This window comes from Heterodontus francisci, chromosome 6 (assembly GCF_036365525.1).
Source record: "Heterodontus francisci isolate sHetFra1 chromosome 6, sHetFra1.hap1, whole genome shotgun sequence".
Lineage (NCBI taxonomy): Eukaryota > Metazoa > Chordata > Chondrichthyes > Heterodontiformes > Heterodontidae > Heterodontus > Heterodontus francisci.
In genome coordinates this window covers 122,868,174-122,886,148 of record NC_090376.1, presented here as the reverse complement: position 1 = coordinate 122,886,148, position 17,975 = coordinate 122,868,174, and the positions used below count along the sequence as shown (strand labels likewise).

At 44.2% G+C, this 17,975-nt stretch overlaps 1 protein-coding gene across 2 annotated transcripts in view; it reads left to right on the top strand.

Moving 5' to 3' along the window:
• farp1 (FERM, RhoGEF (ARHGEF) and pleckstrin domain protein 1 (chondrocyte-derived)) overlaps nt 1–17,975 on the top strand; it is a 274,704-nt gene that overhangs the window by 5,579 nt on the left and 251,150 nt on the right. Inside the window, exon 2 of one of the 2 annotated variants that reach the window (XM_068034256.1) lies at nt 13,840–14,043. In XM_068034256.1, coding sequence (XP_067890357.1) covers nt 13,861–14,043 — 183 coding nt within the window. In that variant the 5' untranslated portion in view covers nt 13,840–13,860. Of the gene's footprint in view, nt 1–13,834; nt 14,044–17,975 lie in introns of both variants that reach the window. The other variant, XM_068034255.1, reaches the window with a different exon arrangement.

The window sequence follows — 17,975 nt, the reverse complement described above, 5'->3', positions numbered from 1 at the left end:
TTCCCTGGAGCGAAGGAGGCTGAGAGGGGACATGATAGAGGTATATAAAATTATGAGAGGCATAGATAGGGTAGATAGCCAGAGTCTGTTTCCCATGTAGGGGTGACTAAAACTAGAGGGCATAGATTTAAGGTGAGAGGGAGGAGGTTTAAAGGGGATCAAAGGGGTAAATTTTTCACACAAAGAATAGTGGGTATGTGGAATGAGCTGCCTGAGGAGGTGGTGGAGGCAGGAACAGTAGCGACATTTAAGCGACATCTCGACAGGTACTTGAATGAGCAAGGCATAGAGGGATATGGAATTAATAGGCATTATGGACGCGGTGGGCCGAAGGGCCTGCTTCTATGCTGTACGACTCTATGACTATCGAATCTCATAACGGATAGGTGCATTTAAGGGGAAGCTGGATAAACACATGAGGGAAAAAGGAATAGACGGATATGTTGATGGGGGGAGATGATGTAGGGTGGGAAGATGCACGTGTGCAGCATAAAACACATGGACCCATTGGCCTAGTGGCCTGTTTCTGTGCTGTACATTCTATGTAGCTTGTAAACAAAACCCCTGGGCCCCGCTAAACCTATCCAGTTGAAATAATTGGTCACGTAAACACAATCTAGTCCCTTCATAATTTTATAAACCTCGATCAAATCACTCCCAAGTCTATGCTTCTCTGAAGTATAGAGACCCAACTCGTTGAGTCTATCTGGGTAGTTACTATCACCTGCATAAGCTATGCCTTTTATGGGCATTTCTTGTGCACAGCTTGACATAAAAATACGTCTCCAGATATTGCGCAGGGATTATTAACGTCTTATTTTAAATGTCCCACCACAATTTTCTTAGCAAGCAGAGTATACTGTATTAATAATAGTACATTTCTGGATTTATTGCTAAAGGCGCAGTGGTTAGCACCGCAGCCTCACAGCTCCAGCGACCCGGGTTCAGTTCTGGGTACTGTCTGTGCGGAGTTCGCAAGTTCTCCCTGTGACCACCTGGGTTTTCGCCGGGTGCTCCGGTTTCCTCCCACAGCCAAAGACTTGCAGGTTGATAGGTAAATTGGCCATTATAAATTGCCCCTAGTATAGGTAGGTGGTAGGGGAATATAGGGAAGGTGGGGATGTGGTAGGAATATGGGATTAGTGTAGGATTAGTATAAATGGGTGGTTGATGGTCGGCACAGACTCGGTGGGCCGAAAGGCCTGTTTCAGTGCTGTATCTCTAAATAAATAAATAAAAAATAAGTTTCCCAGAAGTACAATAAACCTCCTAATAAGCTAATCTTGCTGATTTTGCAATGGGCATTAATCACATAAAGCAACAATAATGGAAGATATTCAATTTGAAATAGAGAATGGCAGCTACAAAAAGTGACAACTAGGCAAGAAATTTTATAAAGGAGTCTCAAGAATGTCATTAACTGTGAGGTCAATACTATCAAAAAGCTGATTTGAGATCACGACCACATTAAAAAAAAAATACGTCTACTGCAAAATTCATGAGGTGATTTTTATTGCATTTGTGTCTGTTGTTTCACTCTTCAAATAGCTCAGTGGGTAAATTCACCAGAACATATGGAATTGAGTCATTAAGACAAGTAGGTCTCTGGTTTGAGCTCAGTCTGTGTTGTTAGTTGACCTCTACAATTAAGAACATAACAAAAAGTAGCAAGAGTAGGCATCAGTACCCCTAGGTTCCCAAAACTGATGGGCTCTGCACCAGGTTCTCCTTAAAAGTCTAACAGTGCAGTACAGTGGGAGTACTGCACTGTCAGAGGGGCCATCTTTCAGTTGAGAGGTTAAACTGAGGCCCTTTCTGCCCCCTCAGATTAATGTAAAAGATCCCGTGGCACAATCTCAAAGAAAAGCAGGGGAGTTATTCCCAGTGTTTTAGCTGATATTTATCCCATGACCAACATCACTTTAAAAAAAACAGATTATCTGGTCATTATCATATTGCAGTTTGTTGGATCTTGCTGTGCACAAACATGTCACGTTTCCTACATCACAGCAATGATGACCTTTCAAAAGTACTTCACTGGGATACCCTGATGTTGTGAAAGATGCTACAGAAATGCAAGTGTTTCTTAGTGTGGATGTCTGACTTGGCTGTGGTGATCTACGTGCTTTATTAGCCTGCTCACAGTCCTTGTCTGCGTTGACGTGCAAAAAAATCGCAAAATACAAAACAACACCAACTTGCATTTATATAGCCCCTTTATTGCAGTAAAATATCTCGAGGCACTTCACAGGAGCATTATCCAACAAATTTTGGCACTGAGCCACATGAGAAGGTATCGGGACAGGTGACTAAAAGCTTGGTCAAAGAGAGGAGTTTTAAGGAGCCTCTTAAATGAGGAGAGAGAGGTTTAGGGAGGGAATTGCAGAGCTTAGGGCCTTGGCAGCTGAAGGCACGGCCGCCAGTGGTGGAGTGATTCAATTTGGGGGATGCTCAAGAGGCCAGATATGGAGGAGCGCAGATATCGCAGAGGGTGGTGGGGTTGAAAGAGGTTACAGAGATAGGGAGGGGCGAGGTCATGGAGGGATTTGAAGACAAGGATGAGAGTTTTAAAATCGAGGCATTGTGGATCGGCAATAGGTTGCTAGTGCTTTCTGAACTGCTAGAATCTGTTTCTTCAAGAGGAGGAGAGGGAAGATTAAGAAAGTTGGAAAAATGAACAATTGTGACACAATTATTGCAAGTTTACCAAGGCACCTGCCCAGGACATAAGTTAGATGATGGATGATTACAGCTCGTGCAACATCTCCATTTCTTGCACATAATTGAGTTAAGAGTTAATACTTCCTTTGGCTGACTGCCCCATGGTGTTGTGAGAGCAGTGTGTGTAATACTTGTTTTCATCAGTGTGGAATATCACCTCAGGAGATGGTCAAAATACACATTAAGGTCTATAGAGTCAAGATAATAAAGCAGGTGTTTATTTTCCTGACGTCATTTTATACAAAGAATGGAAACGAGTCCTTTTACATTTTCAAAATCCATCAGTCCTCTGATTCTATGCAGCAAGATCCCTTTTGAAAAGCCAGGAGTACAGGTGGCATTCCATGTCTGCCAGCAATTGCCACTACACGAACAAGGTCTATCGCCTCAAAATTAGGAAGGTTGGTAACAACAGGGGGCACACATTTAAGGCATTGGTGAAAGAGCCAGAGGGCGATGAGGTCACATTTTTTTTACACAGTGAGTTGTTGTGATCTGGAACGCGTTGCCTGCAAGGGCAGAGGAAGCAGATTCAATAGTAACTTTCAAAAAGGAATTGGATAAATACGTGAAGGAGATTTGTTTGAATGTTTGTTCGTGGGATGTGGCGTCATTGACAAGGCCAGCATTTATTGTCTTTGAGAAGGTGGTGGTGAGCTACTTTCTTGACCCGCTGCAGTCCATGTGAGGTTGGTACACGCGCAGTGCTTTTAGGAAGGGAGTTCCAGGATTTTGACTCTGACAGTGAAGGAACGGCGATATAGTTCCAAGTTAGGATGGTGTGTGACTTGGAGGGGATTAAATGACATTCAGACACATTAGTCTAGGAATGGTATTAAGCCTTGATTAAATGTGCACTCAGTGTCTTGTACTGAATTGAATCTGAACATCGCACTGGATCCATCAAACTCAGCGAGGCAAAAAAGTGAAAACTAAATACATACTGTTCTTCAAATTGGATGATAGACAAATCAGTTTCATGCACAGTAATGCTATAGAAATCACGGTATAGAGACCAAGTATATGCTGCTGTCTGTATACAATATACTGTACCTGCTGACCTACATTGGACTCCAGGTCCAACTGCACCTCAACTTCTAAAATTCTTGTTCTTGTTTTCAAACCTCTCCATGGCCTCGCCCCTCCCTATCTCTGAAACCGCCAAGATCTATAAAATCCTCCAATTCTGGTCTCTTGCATGTCCCCAGTTTGCTCCACCATAAGGTGGCTGTGCCTTCAGCTGCCTTGGGCCAAAGCACTGGAATTCTCTCCCTCAACCCCTCTGCCTCTCCACCCCACTTTCCTCCTTTAAGACACTCCTTAAAACCTACCTCTTTGACTAAGCTTTTGGTCGCCTGCTCTAATATCTCCTTATGTGGCTCAGTGTCAGATTTTGCTTAATGAAGCACCGTAGGAGCTTTTACTACGTTAAAGGCGTAAGTTGTTGTTAAAGGCGTAAGTTGTTGTTAACTGCCAAATAAATCGATTGCTAAATAGGAAATGCAATTTTTTGTGACTCACATTTTCTCTGCTGCTGGCGCTGACTCTTGTTGACATCTCCCCAAGGGATCACTTTCATGGGGGAGGCAGTGGCATAGTGGTAATGTCAATAGCCTAATAATCCAATTAATGGATAATGCTCTGGGAATGTGGGTTCGAATCCTACCATGGCAGATGGTGAAATTTGAATTCAATTAATAAATCCGGAATTTAAAAAGAAAGCTAGTCTAATGATGACCATGAATCCATTGTTGAAAAAACCATGCCCTTTAGGGATGGAAATCTGCTATCCTTATCTGGTCTGGCCTACATTTGATTCCAGACCCACAGTAATGTGGTTAACTCTTTTTTTTTTTAAAAAAAGCCCTCTGAAGCAACTCAGTTCAAGGACAATTAGGAATGGGCAATAAATGCTGGCCGAGCCAGTGATGCCCACTTCCCATAAAAACGAATAAAAGAAAAAATGTGTGAACATGGCCATTTGAGTTTCAGTAAGCAAGTTGGCTATGGTGGGGGCAGCATCACAGCTAAGGCAATTTAATCTTCAAGCAATACACATAAACACGCATTTCCAGCCAGGGCCTTTGGATAACAATCAGGAATATTTATCTGGTTAATTCCACTCTCCACCATCACTCTCTAACCCAGGGGTTCTGAGGGAAATTGTAATATTCCAAGTGTTACTTGACAAATATAGCTAATTCCAAATGGATGAAGAATTGAACCTGGGATCGTTTCACAATATCACTGTGCACCGGAAGGGGCAGTACCTTTATTTCCCCTATTTGGGGAAAGGGGTTAGTAATTAAAATTGTGTGAGCATGGTGTATAATTGTAAAAATGTGCAATAGATTCTCCTCTTCGAAGACAATATCCAGGTTTGGGCTGATAAGTGGCAAGTAACATTTGTGCCACACAAGTGCCAGGCAATGACCATCTCCAACAAGAGAGAATCTAACCATCTCCCCTTGGCATTTAATGGCATTACCATTGCTAAATATGCCACTATCTACATCCTGGGGGTTACCATTGACCAGAAACTGAACTGGACCAGCCACATAAATACTGTGGCTACAAGAGCAGGTCAGAGGCTAGGAATCCTGCAGTCAGTTACTCACCTCCTGACTCCCTAAAGCCTGTCCACCATCTACAAGGCACAAATCAGTAGTGTGATGGAATACTCTCCACTTGCCCGGATGGGTGCAGCTCCAACACTCAAGAAGCTCGACATCATCCAGGACAAAGCAGCCCGCTTGATAGGCACCCCATCTACAAACATTCACTCCCTCCGCCACCGATGGACAGCGGCAGCAGTGTGTACCATCTACAAGATGCACTGCAGCAACACACCAAGGCTCCTTAGACAGCACCTTCCAAACCCGTGATCTCTACCACCTAGAAGAACAAGGCCAGCAGATGCATGGGAACACCACCACCTGCAAGTTCCCCTCCAGGTCACACATCATCCTGACGTGGAACTATATCACTGTTTCTTCACTGTCGCTGGGTCAAAATCCTGGAACTCCCTTCCGAACTGCACTGTGGGTGTACCTACCCCACATGAACTGCAGCGGTTCACGAAGGCAGCTCACCACCACCACCTTGTGGGCAATTAGGGATGGGCAATAAATACTGGCTTGGCCAACGACACCCACATCCCCATAAATGAATTTTAAAAATAGGTTTATGCAGCATGTTAATGCTTCACTGGTGTCAAGTTGTCGGTGAGATAAAAGTTCTTGCCCGCAGTTTGCAGTGAGTTGCTGATCTCGACCTGCTGCTGAGGCGCAGTGCAGAGCTGAGAATCAGAGGGAAAAGTCTGCTCCTGCTCACATCTCATCGGCTGTTTCACTAGTGGCGTTGAAGAGGCATTGGAGCAATCAACCTCCCGTTCCCTTGACTGAGGAATGGTGCATAATGTAGGAAGACTCAAAGCAAGGGGAATGAATGCTGGTATTAAGGGAAGAACATACTTTAGTCCTAAACTGCTTTGCAAATCTCCCAATAGTGACACCAAAAACGTGGAAACAGTTAACAGGATGAAGGGTCTTGAGAAGGAGAAATTCATAGCAAAAATTAACTATAAATGAAAGACCACTGTTACAATCCTTGAAGAGGACTCTGCTAAATTATTTCTTAGTATCTGTGAGCTATTGTGTCTTACACAGGAAAAGATGTGGCCAAAATATGTTGACCTCAGTTTTGTTTTTTATATCGAATAATCGCCAACTTTAAATCCTAACACTATGACCAAGCTTTTGGTCATTGTCCGACTATCTCTGTATGTGGCTCAGTGTCAACTGTTGTTTGATAATGCTGCTGTGAAGTGCCTTGGGACATTAAAGGCACTATATAAATGTGTTGTTGGTGAGATCTCTGCATTCCTCCAATTCTGACCTTTTGCACATCCAGCTTTCAAGACCTTCCTCTCTGGAAGTCCCTTCCTAAACCTCTCTGCCTCTGTACCTCTCTCTCTCTCTCTCCCCCCTCCTCTAAGGCACTCCTTGAAAACCTACCACTTTGACCAAGCTTTTGATCAGAATATTTCCTTATGATTGGAATTCTCTACCTCGGAGAGCTGTCCATGTTCAGTTGTTGAGTATAGATCGATCGATTTTTGGACACTCAGAATCATGAAATATGGGGATGGAGCGGGAAGGTGGAGTTGAGGTGCAAATTCAGCCAAGATCTTATTGATTGGCAGAGCAGGCTCGAGGGGCAGAATGGCCTCCTCCTGCTCCGATCTATGTTCTTATGTGGCTCAATGTCAAATTTTGTTTGATAACGCTTCTGTGAAGCACCGTGGGACTTTTTACTGTGTTAAAAGGCGTTCTATAAATGAAAGTAGTTGCTGTTTATTCTTTGAATGTGAGTTAGGGTTTTTGGGAAAAGCAGAAGTTTTGACTTTCCATGCCCACAGGAATGCAAAGTGGATTTAATGTTAATAGCACTACAATAAAAAAATTCACAATTCTTTTACTCTACTCTCATTCTGTGATACAGTTCCATGGGTACATGGAGTATCTGTGACACATCACTCAAGCAGTGATTCCTGAGATGTGAGCTCTGATGGGCTCTTCAGCCACTGAGAGTGTGGTGATGAACTCAAACCAACTAGGACTGCGTCCTTCCCCAATGTCCATACCTGTCTACTTCCCAGCAAGAATCAAGGGGTAGTGATCAGGGCCAGTGAACCTACTGCCAACCTGAGAGGGCTCAGTTCACTTGGCACAGAAAAGGATCCAATCTGGGGACTTCCTAATCTGTAGAGTGTAACACCATAACAGATGGTGCGTTACTCACTGGGGCCATTGCCTGTTTTCCCCTTAATCACAAAAGATTCTTTTTGAAGAGCTCATAAAAATTGATAGGTTTGTGAGTCCTATTTCAACATAAACCACTGGAATGTTCATTATTTATTACATTTAACGAGTTATGAACCTAAGCTTTTATTGCCGGAAGTGATGGCCCACTTGTAATGTGTTATTTTTCTTCATTTGAAGCACGAAAGACACCATATATTTGAGTTTTTTTAAATCAAAGTGAACTGTTGCTGACTTTGTGTGGGGGGGCCTTTGGTTTAATGGTGAGAGATGTCTTGCAAGCAACAGGAGGCAAACTGGGTGGAAGGGGAGGAAAAGGAGGGGATCTGTTTTGATCTGATTGCTTGAAAGTGCCTTTCAACTCCCAAAGTGCTTTACCGCCAATTAAGTACTTTTTTCAATGTGTTGTCATTGTTGTAATGTAGGAAACGCGGCAGCTGATTTGTGCACAGCAAGCTCCCACAAACAGCAGTGTCATAATGACCAGATAATCTGTTTTTTAAGTGGTGTTGATTGAGGGATAAATATTGGCCAGGACTCTGGGGAGAACTCCCCTGCTCCTCTTCAAAACAGTGCCATGGGATCTTTTACATCCACCTGATTGAATGAGACGCTTAGGATGTTTTACTATGTTAAGAATGCTATATGAATGCAAATTGGCGTTCACAATCAGAGGCTAATTTTGTACCAGCATTTTTTTTTAGTGGTATTTGGTTTTCTGTCCATGCTCTATTTTCATGTTGTGAGATCTGGTAGCCAGTCTCCTCCGAGTCTCTGCTACTTTATGACTGGCTGCTCAAATGTGCATGTCCCAAGTATCTGTTGCTTCATCCCTATCATAGATCAGTGATTTGGTTGAAGGATCACTTTTCAAATGGATTATTTATCATGGACCCACAGTCTAGATTATAATACTTGATGCAAGATATCAATTCAAACTCACAGCCTGCGGTATAACTCCAGACTAGTCCAAAGACCCTAACCGGCTTCTTTAGAGTCTCTATATTTTGAGCAGATATTTTCCGACCATCTCAACTGCCACAGCCAAATCTTTTTATCCATTTTCTGTGGGCTTCTGGTCATAGAAAAGGTTTCTTAGAGAAAAACTTTCAGGAAATAAATCCCTAACTTTTCATTGACGGGATGTTAGATGGGGATTGGATGGGGTTCACGGTCAGTCATTAGTAGCGCGTTCATGAGTATTTGAAATATTCCCGCGTGGGTGCGGTGACTGGAAGTGAGGAGGTGTCTTTGGAGCGATGGGCAGTCACTGGCTCACAATTTTCAGCAATGACCCATAAGCTCGCGATGGAGTTGCTAATGACTGACGTGATCTTCAGCCAATCACTACTCGACATGTCCAGCCGCCGCACATTCATTTATTTCGCGAAAGTCTCTATGGACCCTCAAAGGTCAGCAGGCTCCAGTCTGACCCCACTATCATATAGCATGTACCTTGTTTGCAGGCGAATGATACCAATCTGATGTCTGTGCATCATTCTTTCTCACCTCTATACTTTTTTGCCTCCACTTTCCCACAGTCCCATTGGAGGCTGATTTGAGATAAGAGAGAGAGAAAAGATGAGCTCCACAATTTCTGAATTCATATCAGATTGGTTTATAGGACAACCGTGACAAATTTGCTGGTAGCGTAGAAGGCTGCCGTTTGGCCCATCGTGCCTGTGTCAGCTCTTTGAAAGAGCTAGCCAATCAGTCTCACTCTCCTCCTCTTTCCCCATAGCCCTGCATTTTTTTTTCCTTTTCAAGTATTTATCCAATTCTCTTTTGAAAGTTATGATTGAATCTGCTTCCACCGCCCTTTCAGGCAGCGCGTTCCAGATCACAACAACTTGCAGATCTCCCTTCTGGTTCTTTTGCCAATCATCTTAAATCCTCTGGTTACCGACCCTCCTGCCAGTGGAAACAGTTTCTCCTTATTTCCTGTATCAAAACCCTTCATAATTTTTGAAGAGTTCTATTTAATCTCCCCTTAACCTTCTTTTCTCTAAATAGAACAAGCCCAGCTTCTGCAGTCCCTTCACATAACTGAAGCCCCTCATCTCGGGTACCATTCTTGTAAATCTCCTCCGCAACCTCTCCAAGGCCTTAACATCCTTTTTTTTAATTCATTCTTGGGATGTGGGCATCGCTGGCAAGGCCAACATTTATTTCTCATCCCTAATTGCCCCTTGAGAAGGTGGTGGTGAGCTGCCTTCTTGAACCACTGCAGTTTTGTGTTCTTCTGTAGTGTGGTGTAGGGTACACCCACAGTGCTGTTAGAGAGGGAGTTCCAGGATTTTGACCCAATGACAGTGAAGGAACAATGATATATTTCTAAGTCAGGATGGTGTGGGACCTGGAGGGGAACTTGCAGGTGGTGGTGTTCCCATGTAACTGCTGCCCTTGTTATTGTTGGTGGTAGAGGTCACTGGTTTGGAAGGTGTTGTCGATGAAGCCTTGGCGAGTTGCTGCAGTGCATCTTGTAGATGGTACACACTGCTGCCACTGTGTGCTGGTGGTGGAGGGTGGGAATGTGTTCCTAAAGCGTGGTGCCCAGAATTGGAGACAATACTCCATCTGAAGCCTCATTAATGTTTTATAAAGGTTTAGCATAATGTCATTGCTTTCGTAACTTTGGGGGTCCATTTGGAAAGCACAGGATCCTGTATACTTTTTTTTTTAACAGCTTTCTCAACTTGTCCTGCCACCTCCAAATATTTGTGTACATACACCCCCTCTATTTCTGCACCCTTTTTAAAATTGTACCATTTTGTTTATGTTGCCTGGGGCAAGATACATGGCCTGCAGTCACCAATAACACATGGTGAAAGGATCCATGAGTGGGCCCCACGATGATCACTCAATGGTGCAGGATGTTGGATCTTAATAGTCAATGCCACCTGGATGATGGTGCTATTTTCACAGTGCATTAATATAAAGAAAGCAAGAAGTTGCATTTATATAGCGCCTTTCATGACTGCGGGAGACTCAAAGTGCTTTGTAGCCAATGAACAGTTGTAATGTAGGGAAATGTGGCAGCCAATTTGTACACAGAAAGCTCCCACAAACGGCAATGTGATAATGACCAGATAATCTGTCTTTTAATGACGTTGATTGAGGGCTAAATGTTGGCCAGGATACTGGGGAGAACTGCCCTGTTTATCTGACTGTTTCTTCAACATCCACCTGAAAGGACAGGCAGGGCCTCATCCAACAGATGGCACCTCTGACAGTTCAGCATGCCCTCAGTAATGCACAGGGAGTGCTAGTCTGGCTTTTGTGCTCAAGTCTCTGGAGTGGGACTTGAAACCACAACTATCTGGCTCAGCAGTGAGAGTGCAAACCGCTGAACTATCTGTTACAATTAGCAAATGAGTCTGATTACATGTGGAATAATTGGGACAGTTGGGTGAGGGACCAAAGACTCAGACAGTCATATTGAGGGCAGTGTGTGTATGGGCCACCCAGCAAGATGGGAATATGCCTACCCAACTAACAAAGGATCCCCTACGTTGTACTCTAGGATGTTGACTTGTGACCTCTTGGTATTTATGTAGAAATCTAGCCTGTTACTTTGTGAATGGTGAAGTGGGGGGTTGCAGTAGAGATTGGGGATGGTATTGAATTACTTGCCTCACTCACTCTATGACTCTTAACAGGTGTTTATTTTACACTCCTGTTGTGTGTCTCCCATTTCTCAGAACCGGCAGCTTCACCAGCAGGAGAGAGAAGCACAACAAGACAATATATATGCGATTGGAGTAAATAACTCTGCACCATTTGCAGTGCACTAAGAACTCGTAACCAATCCAAATTCTGAAGCACAAGTTTGATGGCGGTTAAGAGAGAATAACAACAATGTTGACATTCCAGAACCCATTTAGCAATGTCTGCACAGCACTGTTAAAGGAATGGATGAGTGAATGGAAGCCAAACACACAACACGATTTGGACAGGCTCGTGATTCTTAAAGAGATTGTTCCCATTTTAGCATTTGAGAGGTGGCGGGAAGCTTATTGGCATCATGGGACTTACACTTGCAATCCACCTGGGAGGGTCACAATTTCCCTGCAGTCAGTTACATTTTCAGCCCTGCATTTCCCAAAAAAATGTTCTGCTGAACGATATGATCTGTACTTGGTGTTTTATAAATCTGTGATGAGACATGACATACGCGCAATATAAATAAGAGGTAAAATGTGTAAGAGGATGGGTTTTCTCTTGCACACAGCTTGTTCTCCCGTTCATTATGTTGACCACTATTATATGTGTGAAGTATAAGTGCAAAATTGTAGTTTCCCAAAACTATTTTCTAAATACCCCCTTCAACTTTCTCTCAATTTTTCAGTCATTATTTCCCCCTTTGCCACGCCCTTTACCTTTTCATCTACATCAGTCTCCCCTTCTGTCTATCTGCTGTAGGCATTTACCTAATAACCTGATTTACCTCTGCTTCCCTCCTGCTGTTTTCAATCTTGCTGCTGCCCTGCGCTGTGGCTCTTGGCCTTACCATATTTTTCTTGCTAACTTTAATGATTCTGACTCCATCCAGTTTAGGACAGGAGCACAGTTCCGCTCGCTCCCTCAGTTTATAGCACTATTGCCTCTGAGTCCGAAGGTTTTGGGTTCAACTCCCACTCCAGAGACTGGTTCACCAATTCTAGGCTAACCTTCCCAGTGCTGTACTGAGGGAGTGCAGCACTATCAGAGGTACCGCCTTTCAGATGAAATGTTACATCGAAGCATCTGGCCATTATCACATTGCAGGTTGTGGGAACTTGCTGTGTGCAAATTAGCTGCCATGTTTCCTATATTACAACAGTGACTACACTTCAAAAAGTAATCTGTTGCTTGTAAAGTGTTTTGGGACATTCTGAGGTGACGAAAGGTGCTATTTAAATGCAAGTTCTTTCATTCTTAGAAGGCAGAGGCAGCACTGGGATGCTGTTGCTTTGCTGCTACAAGTGCTGTTCTTCAGAGTGAGTGCTGGCAGGTATTCAACTGCGTGGGCATCACACTTGAATGGAATACTTCACTGTGCCACTTGTACATGGTGTCACTGTGACACGTAATCTTCACATCTTCCCAAATCATTTTTCATGCAGGTATTGCTCCTTTAATGCTTCGATGCCTCTGTATTGCATTTCTATAGCACCTTTAGTGTAGTAAAAGGTCCCAAAGTGCTTCACAGGAGTGTAATCGGACAAAATCTGACACCGAGCCACATTGAGTTTTTAGGACAGGTGATCAAAAGCTTGGCCTAAGAGGTTTTAAGGAGTGCCTAAAAGGAGGAGGGAGAGGCGGAGAGGTTTAGGGAGGGAATTCCAGAGTTTAGGGTTCTGGCAGCTGAAGCCTAATTGCATATCAATTTCAGGTCTGTTTCAGACACTCCATCAAGAAGTTGAGGGCTTTCAGTAAGTAGATCAGCTAATACAATGCAAACCACTTTGGAGCCGTTCGAAACTATAGCCGGTGTATTGATGTTTTAACTTCCGTTGTCTGGATACCGTACACAAGCAGAGGTTAATTTAAGATTATGAAATGGCAGTTTTTAATCTTTGAAAATGTTGCACTTTTTAATAAGTCTGTATGGATTACTTTGAGATGTTATTTGCCCACTGAAGATATTACAGAGAGTTCCTACTTTTCAGTCGGAATTTTTTAATGCATTTCTTTGGATGTGGGCGTCGCTGGCAATGCCAGCATTTATTGCCCATCTCTGCCCTTGCCTGAGGGGTTACTGGTTACACCATTCACATTTAGCATAATATTGCACTATGTTACATATACTCTTTGAACTCGTAGATATTATAAGATAGTCACTAATAAATCCAGTAGGGAATTCAAGAGAAACTTCTTTACCCAGAGAGTGGTGAGAATGGGGAACTCGCTACCACAGGGAGTGATTGAGGCGAATAGCACAGATACATTTAAGGGGAATCTAGGTAAATACACGAGGGAGAAAGGAATAGAAGGATATGCTGATAGGGTGAGAGGAAGAGGGGTGAGAGAAGTTTCACATGGAGCATAAACACTGGCATAGGCAAGTTGGGCCGAATGGCCTGTTTCTGTGCTATGCCAGTCTGTACTGCAAACACATGTTTGAAATTGCACTTGAGCCTAAGCCTTCGTTGATTTTATATGTCTTGTATGTAGATGGGCTCCTTTGTGTGCCAACTGGAGGCTGCAACAGAGATCAATAGAAAAATAAGTTGTGCTTGTATATTAAACTTTATTTTGATTATTTGTGGATTTTTCATATTTCTTACTTCTCCTTTCTTCTTTTAAAGCCTAGAGGGCAGCTGTTCCTATAAATATGGCAGATGTGGAGCTGACACATCACTCACTTCAGACTCCTGGAGCCAGGCTGGGAGGACAGGAGAGCACCGGGATTAGTACCTTGGAAACTGGCCAGAAAGCTCCCGGCTCGCCCTCTGGCAAAGTTGTCCCCATCAAGGTCCATATGCTGGATGACACCCAGGAAGTGTTTGATGTTCCGGTAAGATTACCTTTCTCAATACGCATAAGCACAGATCCTGGAGGACTGGAATTCTCATTCCTCCCCTCCCCCACTCTCTTTACCAAAGGGCAGCAGCTAATTCTTGTGTTCTTTGGTCTATATTAATTGGTATTCTTTGTGGAACGACCTTGATCCTGCAGTTTAGCACTAGTGATCTTCTAATTGATCATTTTTTTTCAGTGTGGGTGAATGGAACAGACTCCCGACTGGGGATTTTCTGCTCATTACCCAAATGCACATGTTGTTATTGATGATGTGCCATCTAAAACGTTTTGTTGAACTTTTCAAAGGTTAGAAGACGAGAAAATAAATTGTTGTTTTTAATCATTACTTTCCTATTCACGCTGATTGTAGGAAGAAAGACTGTAAGGGAGCACTTTGCGGCTGCTTTTGTTTGCTGTTCTGTCTTTGAGCATTTGTAACAGAGATCCCTCGTTTGTATTTGTTCTGCAATTTGGATCGAAATCACCATTAATCTTTGAAAAAATATGATTCATTCTCAGGATGTGGGTGTCGCTGGCTAGGCCAGCATTTACTGCCCATCCCTAATTGCCCTTGAGAAGGTGGTGGTGAGCTGCCTTCTTGAACCGCTGCAGTCCTTGAGGTGTAGGTACACCCACAGTGTTGTCAAATAGGAAGTTCCAGGATTTTCACCCAACGACAATGAAGGAAGGGTGATGCAGTTCCAAGTCAGGATGGTGTGAGACTTGGGAGGGAAATTGCAGGTGGTGCTGTTCCCATGCATCTGCTGCTCTTGTCTTTCTAGGTGGTAGAGGTTGAGTGTTTGAAAGGTGCTGTTGAAGGAGGCTTGGTGAGTTGCTGCAGTGCATCTTGTACATGGTACACACTGCTGACGCACTCCACGTGCTCATCAGCTAATTCTGGGTCTCTCAGTCTTGGCGTAGCCGTTTGGTGGAGGTATTTTATGACATCAGGCTCCCAGTGCTCAGCCTCATTTGCCTGACTCTCCAAATCAGGCAACAGAGTAACACAGTGTTGGAATGGTTCAGGGCTAGCACTCTAACCTCTAAGTCAGAAGGTTTCAGCTTCAGATTCTACTATTTTACACTTGTTTTAAATTTTATCTGCCTTTGCAGCCCAGTTACAATCTTGCTCTGAAATTTCTGAAGCTGCCTCCTCTGATTCCACGGCCCTTTCCAATTTCATTGACCAATTTGCATCGTTTCTGAATCTAAATCATTGAAGTAAATTAGACACACTGGCTGGAATTTTATGCACCCCCCCCACTGCGGGAGTGGGCGGGGGGGAGAGGGGTCATAAATTGAGTGGGAGGCGGTGGGGGGGGATTGCCGTTCCCATTGCCTTCCCGCCCCCGCTGCAATTTTACAAGCGGCATGGGAGGTAACAAACGGCCTATCCGTCCCAGGCCAATTGAGGCACTTAAATGGCCAATTACTTGCCACTTAAGGGCCTCCTCCCGCTGCCGCTTGTATTTTACCCGCGGCAGCCGGGGACTTCACCTGACCAGGCAGCTTCCCTACACGCCTGGGGGGTGGGGGGAAGGCCCTCCTGTTTGGGCACCCCCAGCAGCACAAGCGCCCCTTGCCAAAGCACCTCCCCCTCCTGCCCTCTCGACTGACCCTCACACCCACCTCCCCTCCCTCCCTCCACCTGCCTCACCGGGACCCATCCGATTGTCCTCGGCGAGGCCCCACATACATACATCAATTCTGGGGTCTCCTCCATTGCTGCTCCTCTCACTGAGTGCAGTCCCAGCAGTGGCCAACGCTCCCATTGGCAATGCTGGGGCTGATTGGCCAGCAGCAGTTGGAGGCGGGACTTCCTGCCTCAGAGGGGTGGATGTCCCGCCTATGGCCAAATAAGGGCCTGAGCCACGTAAAACCACGGCGTGGCTTCCAGGCTTGGCAGAGGCGGGCTCGCTCCTGACTTATTTGGCCAGTGGGCGGGGCCTCTGTCCCAACATCAAGTTCCGGCCAATGGGGGTCCAGAGAGTGAGCCCTGAGGCACCCCAATACTAACAGAGCTTACTTGGAGTGAGTACTCTAAGGAAAGACTGGAAGCTGAACCTGGATACATTCATGGATAATGTGTCATTTCTTTTCTCCAAGTTTTGTTCAGAATTTTATTTTTCTTGGGCAATAATGAAGTTGCTGTCTTTGGGGATTTATCCCCAGGGAGTTTTCTTTTTTGCCAAAATTGTGGGGAATTATTTTTGATTGTAGAGAAAATTGAACGTAGGAAGAAATATATTTCATTGTGTGATTGGTGGATAATGAAAGTAAATAACCATGCAACAAGAGAAAATTAACAACTGTTAATTGTCATGACATTGAAAACAATCTTGACAGACGTAGGAAAGGTTGCCATTAAGAAAAAAATTTGGATGAGGGCACTGTAAGAAAATCACCCAAGTTTGCAAATGTGACCAAATTCTTATTCAGAGAGACTAGGGTAACTGGCAAACATGTGGCCGATGCAATTTAATGCAGATAAATATAAAGTAGTTATTGAAGGAGCTAGAGAACAAATAAAGGTGGAGGCTGATTGGAGAAGGACAAACAAGCTTGCATTTCTATAGCACCTTTCATGACCTCAGGATGTCCCAAAGTGCTTTACATCCAATAGTGTATTTTTGAACTTTAGTTACTGTTTAATGTAGGAAAAGCAGCAGTCAATGTGCGCGCACAGCAAGCTCCCACAAGCAGCAATGAAATGATGACCAGATAATTTGTTTTTGTGATGTTGGTTGAGGGATAAATATTGGCCAGGACACCGGGGAGAACTCCCCTGCTCTTCTTTGAAATTGTGCCACGGAATATTTCACATCCACCTGAGAGAGCAGACAAGACCTCACTTTAATGCTTCATCTGAAAGACAGCACTGCTAGTACTGCACTGGAAGTGTCAACCAAGATTTCTGTACTCAAGGCCTGAAAGGGACTTAAACTCACAACCTCCTGTCTCAGAGGTGAGAATGCTACCCACTGAATCATGGCTGACACACAAGCGGTCCTTTAAGATTGCCATGCGGCCATGCATGCACACCTCTCAAAGGGACCGCTGCTTATGCGCGGCCTATTTGACCCCTGCGTATCACACTCCCGATTGCCGCGCACCCAGGCTGCTTCGAGGAAATGTTGGTTGTGGCTGCCTATGTAAGACCAAGGTTGTCAACACTACTTGGACAGTTTCCAGAAGATTTCATCACATGACCTGCCACCTCCCACACGCTCCTGCCATTGGATGCCCAAGATGTCTATCCTAGCGGCACACAAACTGTTCTCTGATTGGATGAGTCTTGACTTTTGGGGAATTGCCAGTCAAATGGCCTGCCCTTGCCCTCTGACTCCAAAATAGATGATAAATGTGTTCAAAGAAACTTGAAAAGAACACTTTGTTTTTCAATGCCCCTGTGATATTTCTCCCAGCTGTTGCTTGTAGAATTGTCCGGGAGGATTAATCCTTTATTCCTGGAGACGCCCGGGCAATCCTGGAAGGTTAGCAACACTGTGAGACCCATGAGTTGAAAGCTGCCAGCACTAACGTGAGTCACGTGGCGTTTATCGTACCTGCTTCTCTCTCGCAGTATTCTGAAAGTTAAAGGACCCTGGGTGATACTTTACCTGTCAGCTGATGGTCTCTGCATTCTCCCCTCTGCTCTCCACTCGCCAAACACAGTCAGGCCGATTTCATTCACTTGGGAAATCTCTATTTAATATGTTTGACCCCAAAGCTAACCTTAGATTGGTGGGGTTTTGAGAAAAATTAATTATTGATTTCTTACTTGTGCATGTGGTGTTCTGGAACTTCCTCTGTAGGTATACAGCATTTATATCTAGGGTAGAGAGGAAATGGTTGGGGTGTTGATTTCTTTGGGTGTATCATGTCTTATCAGGCTGATCAAACAGTGCAATTTTAAATTGGAAAAAG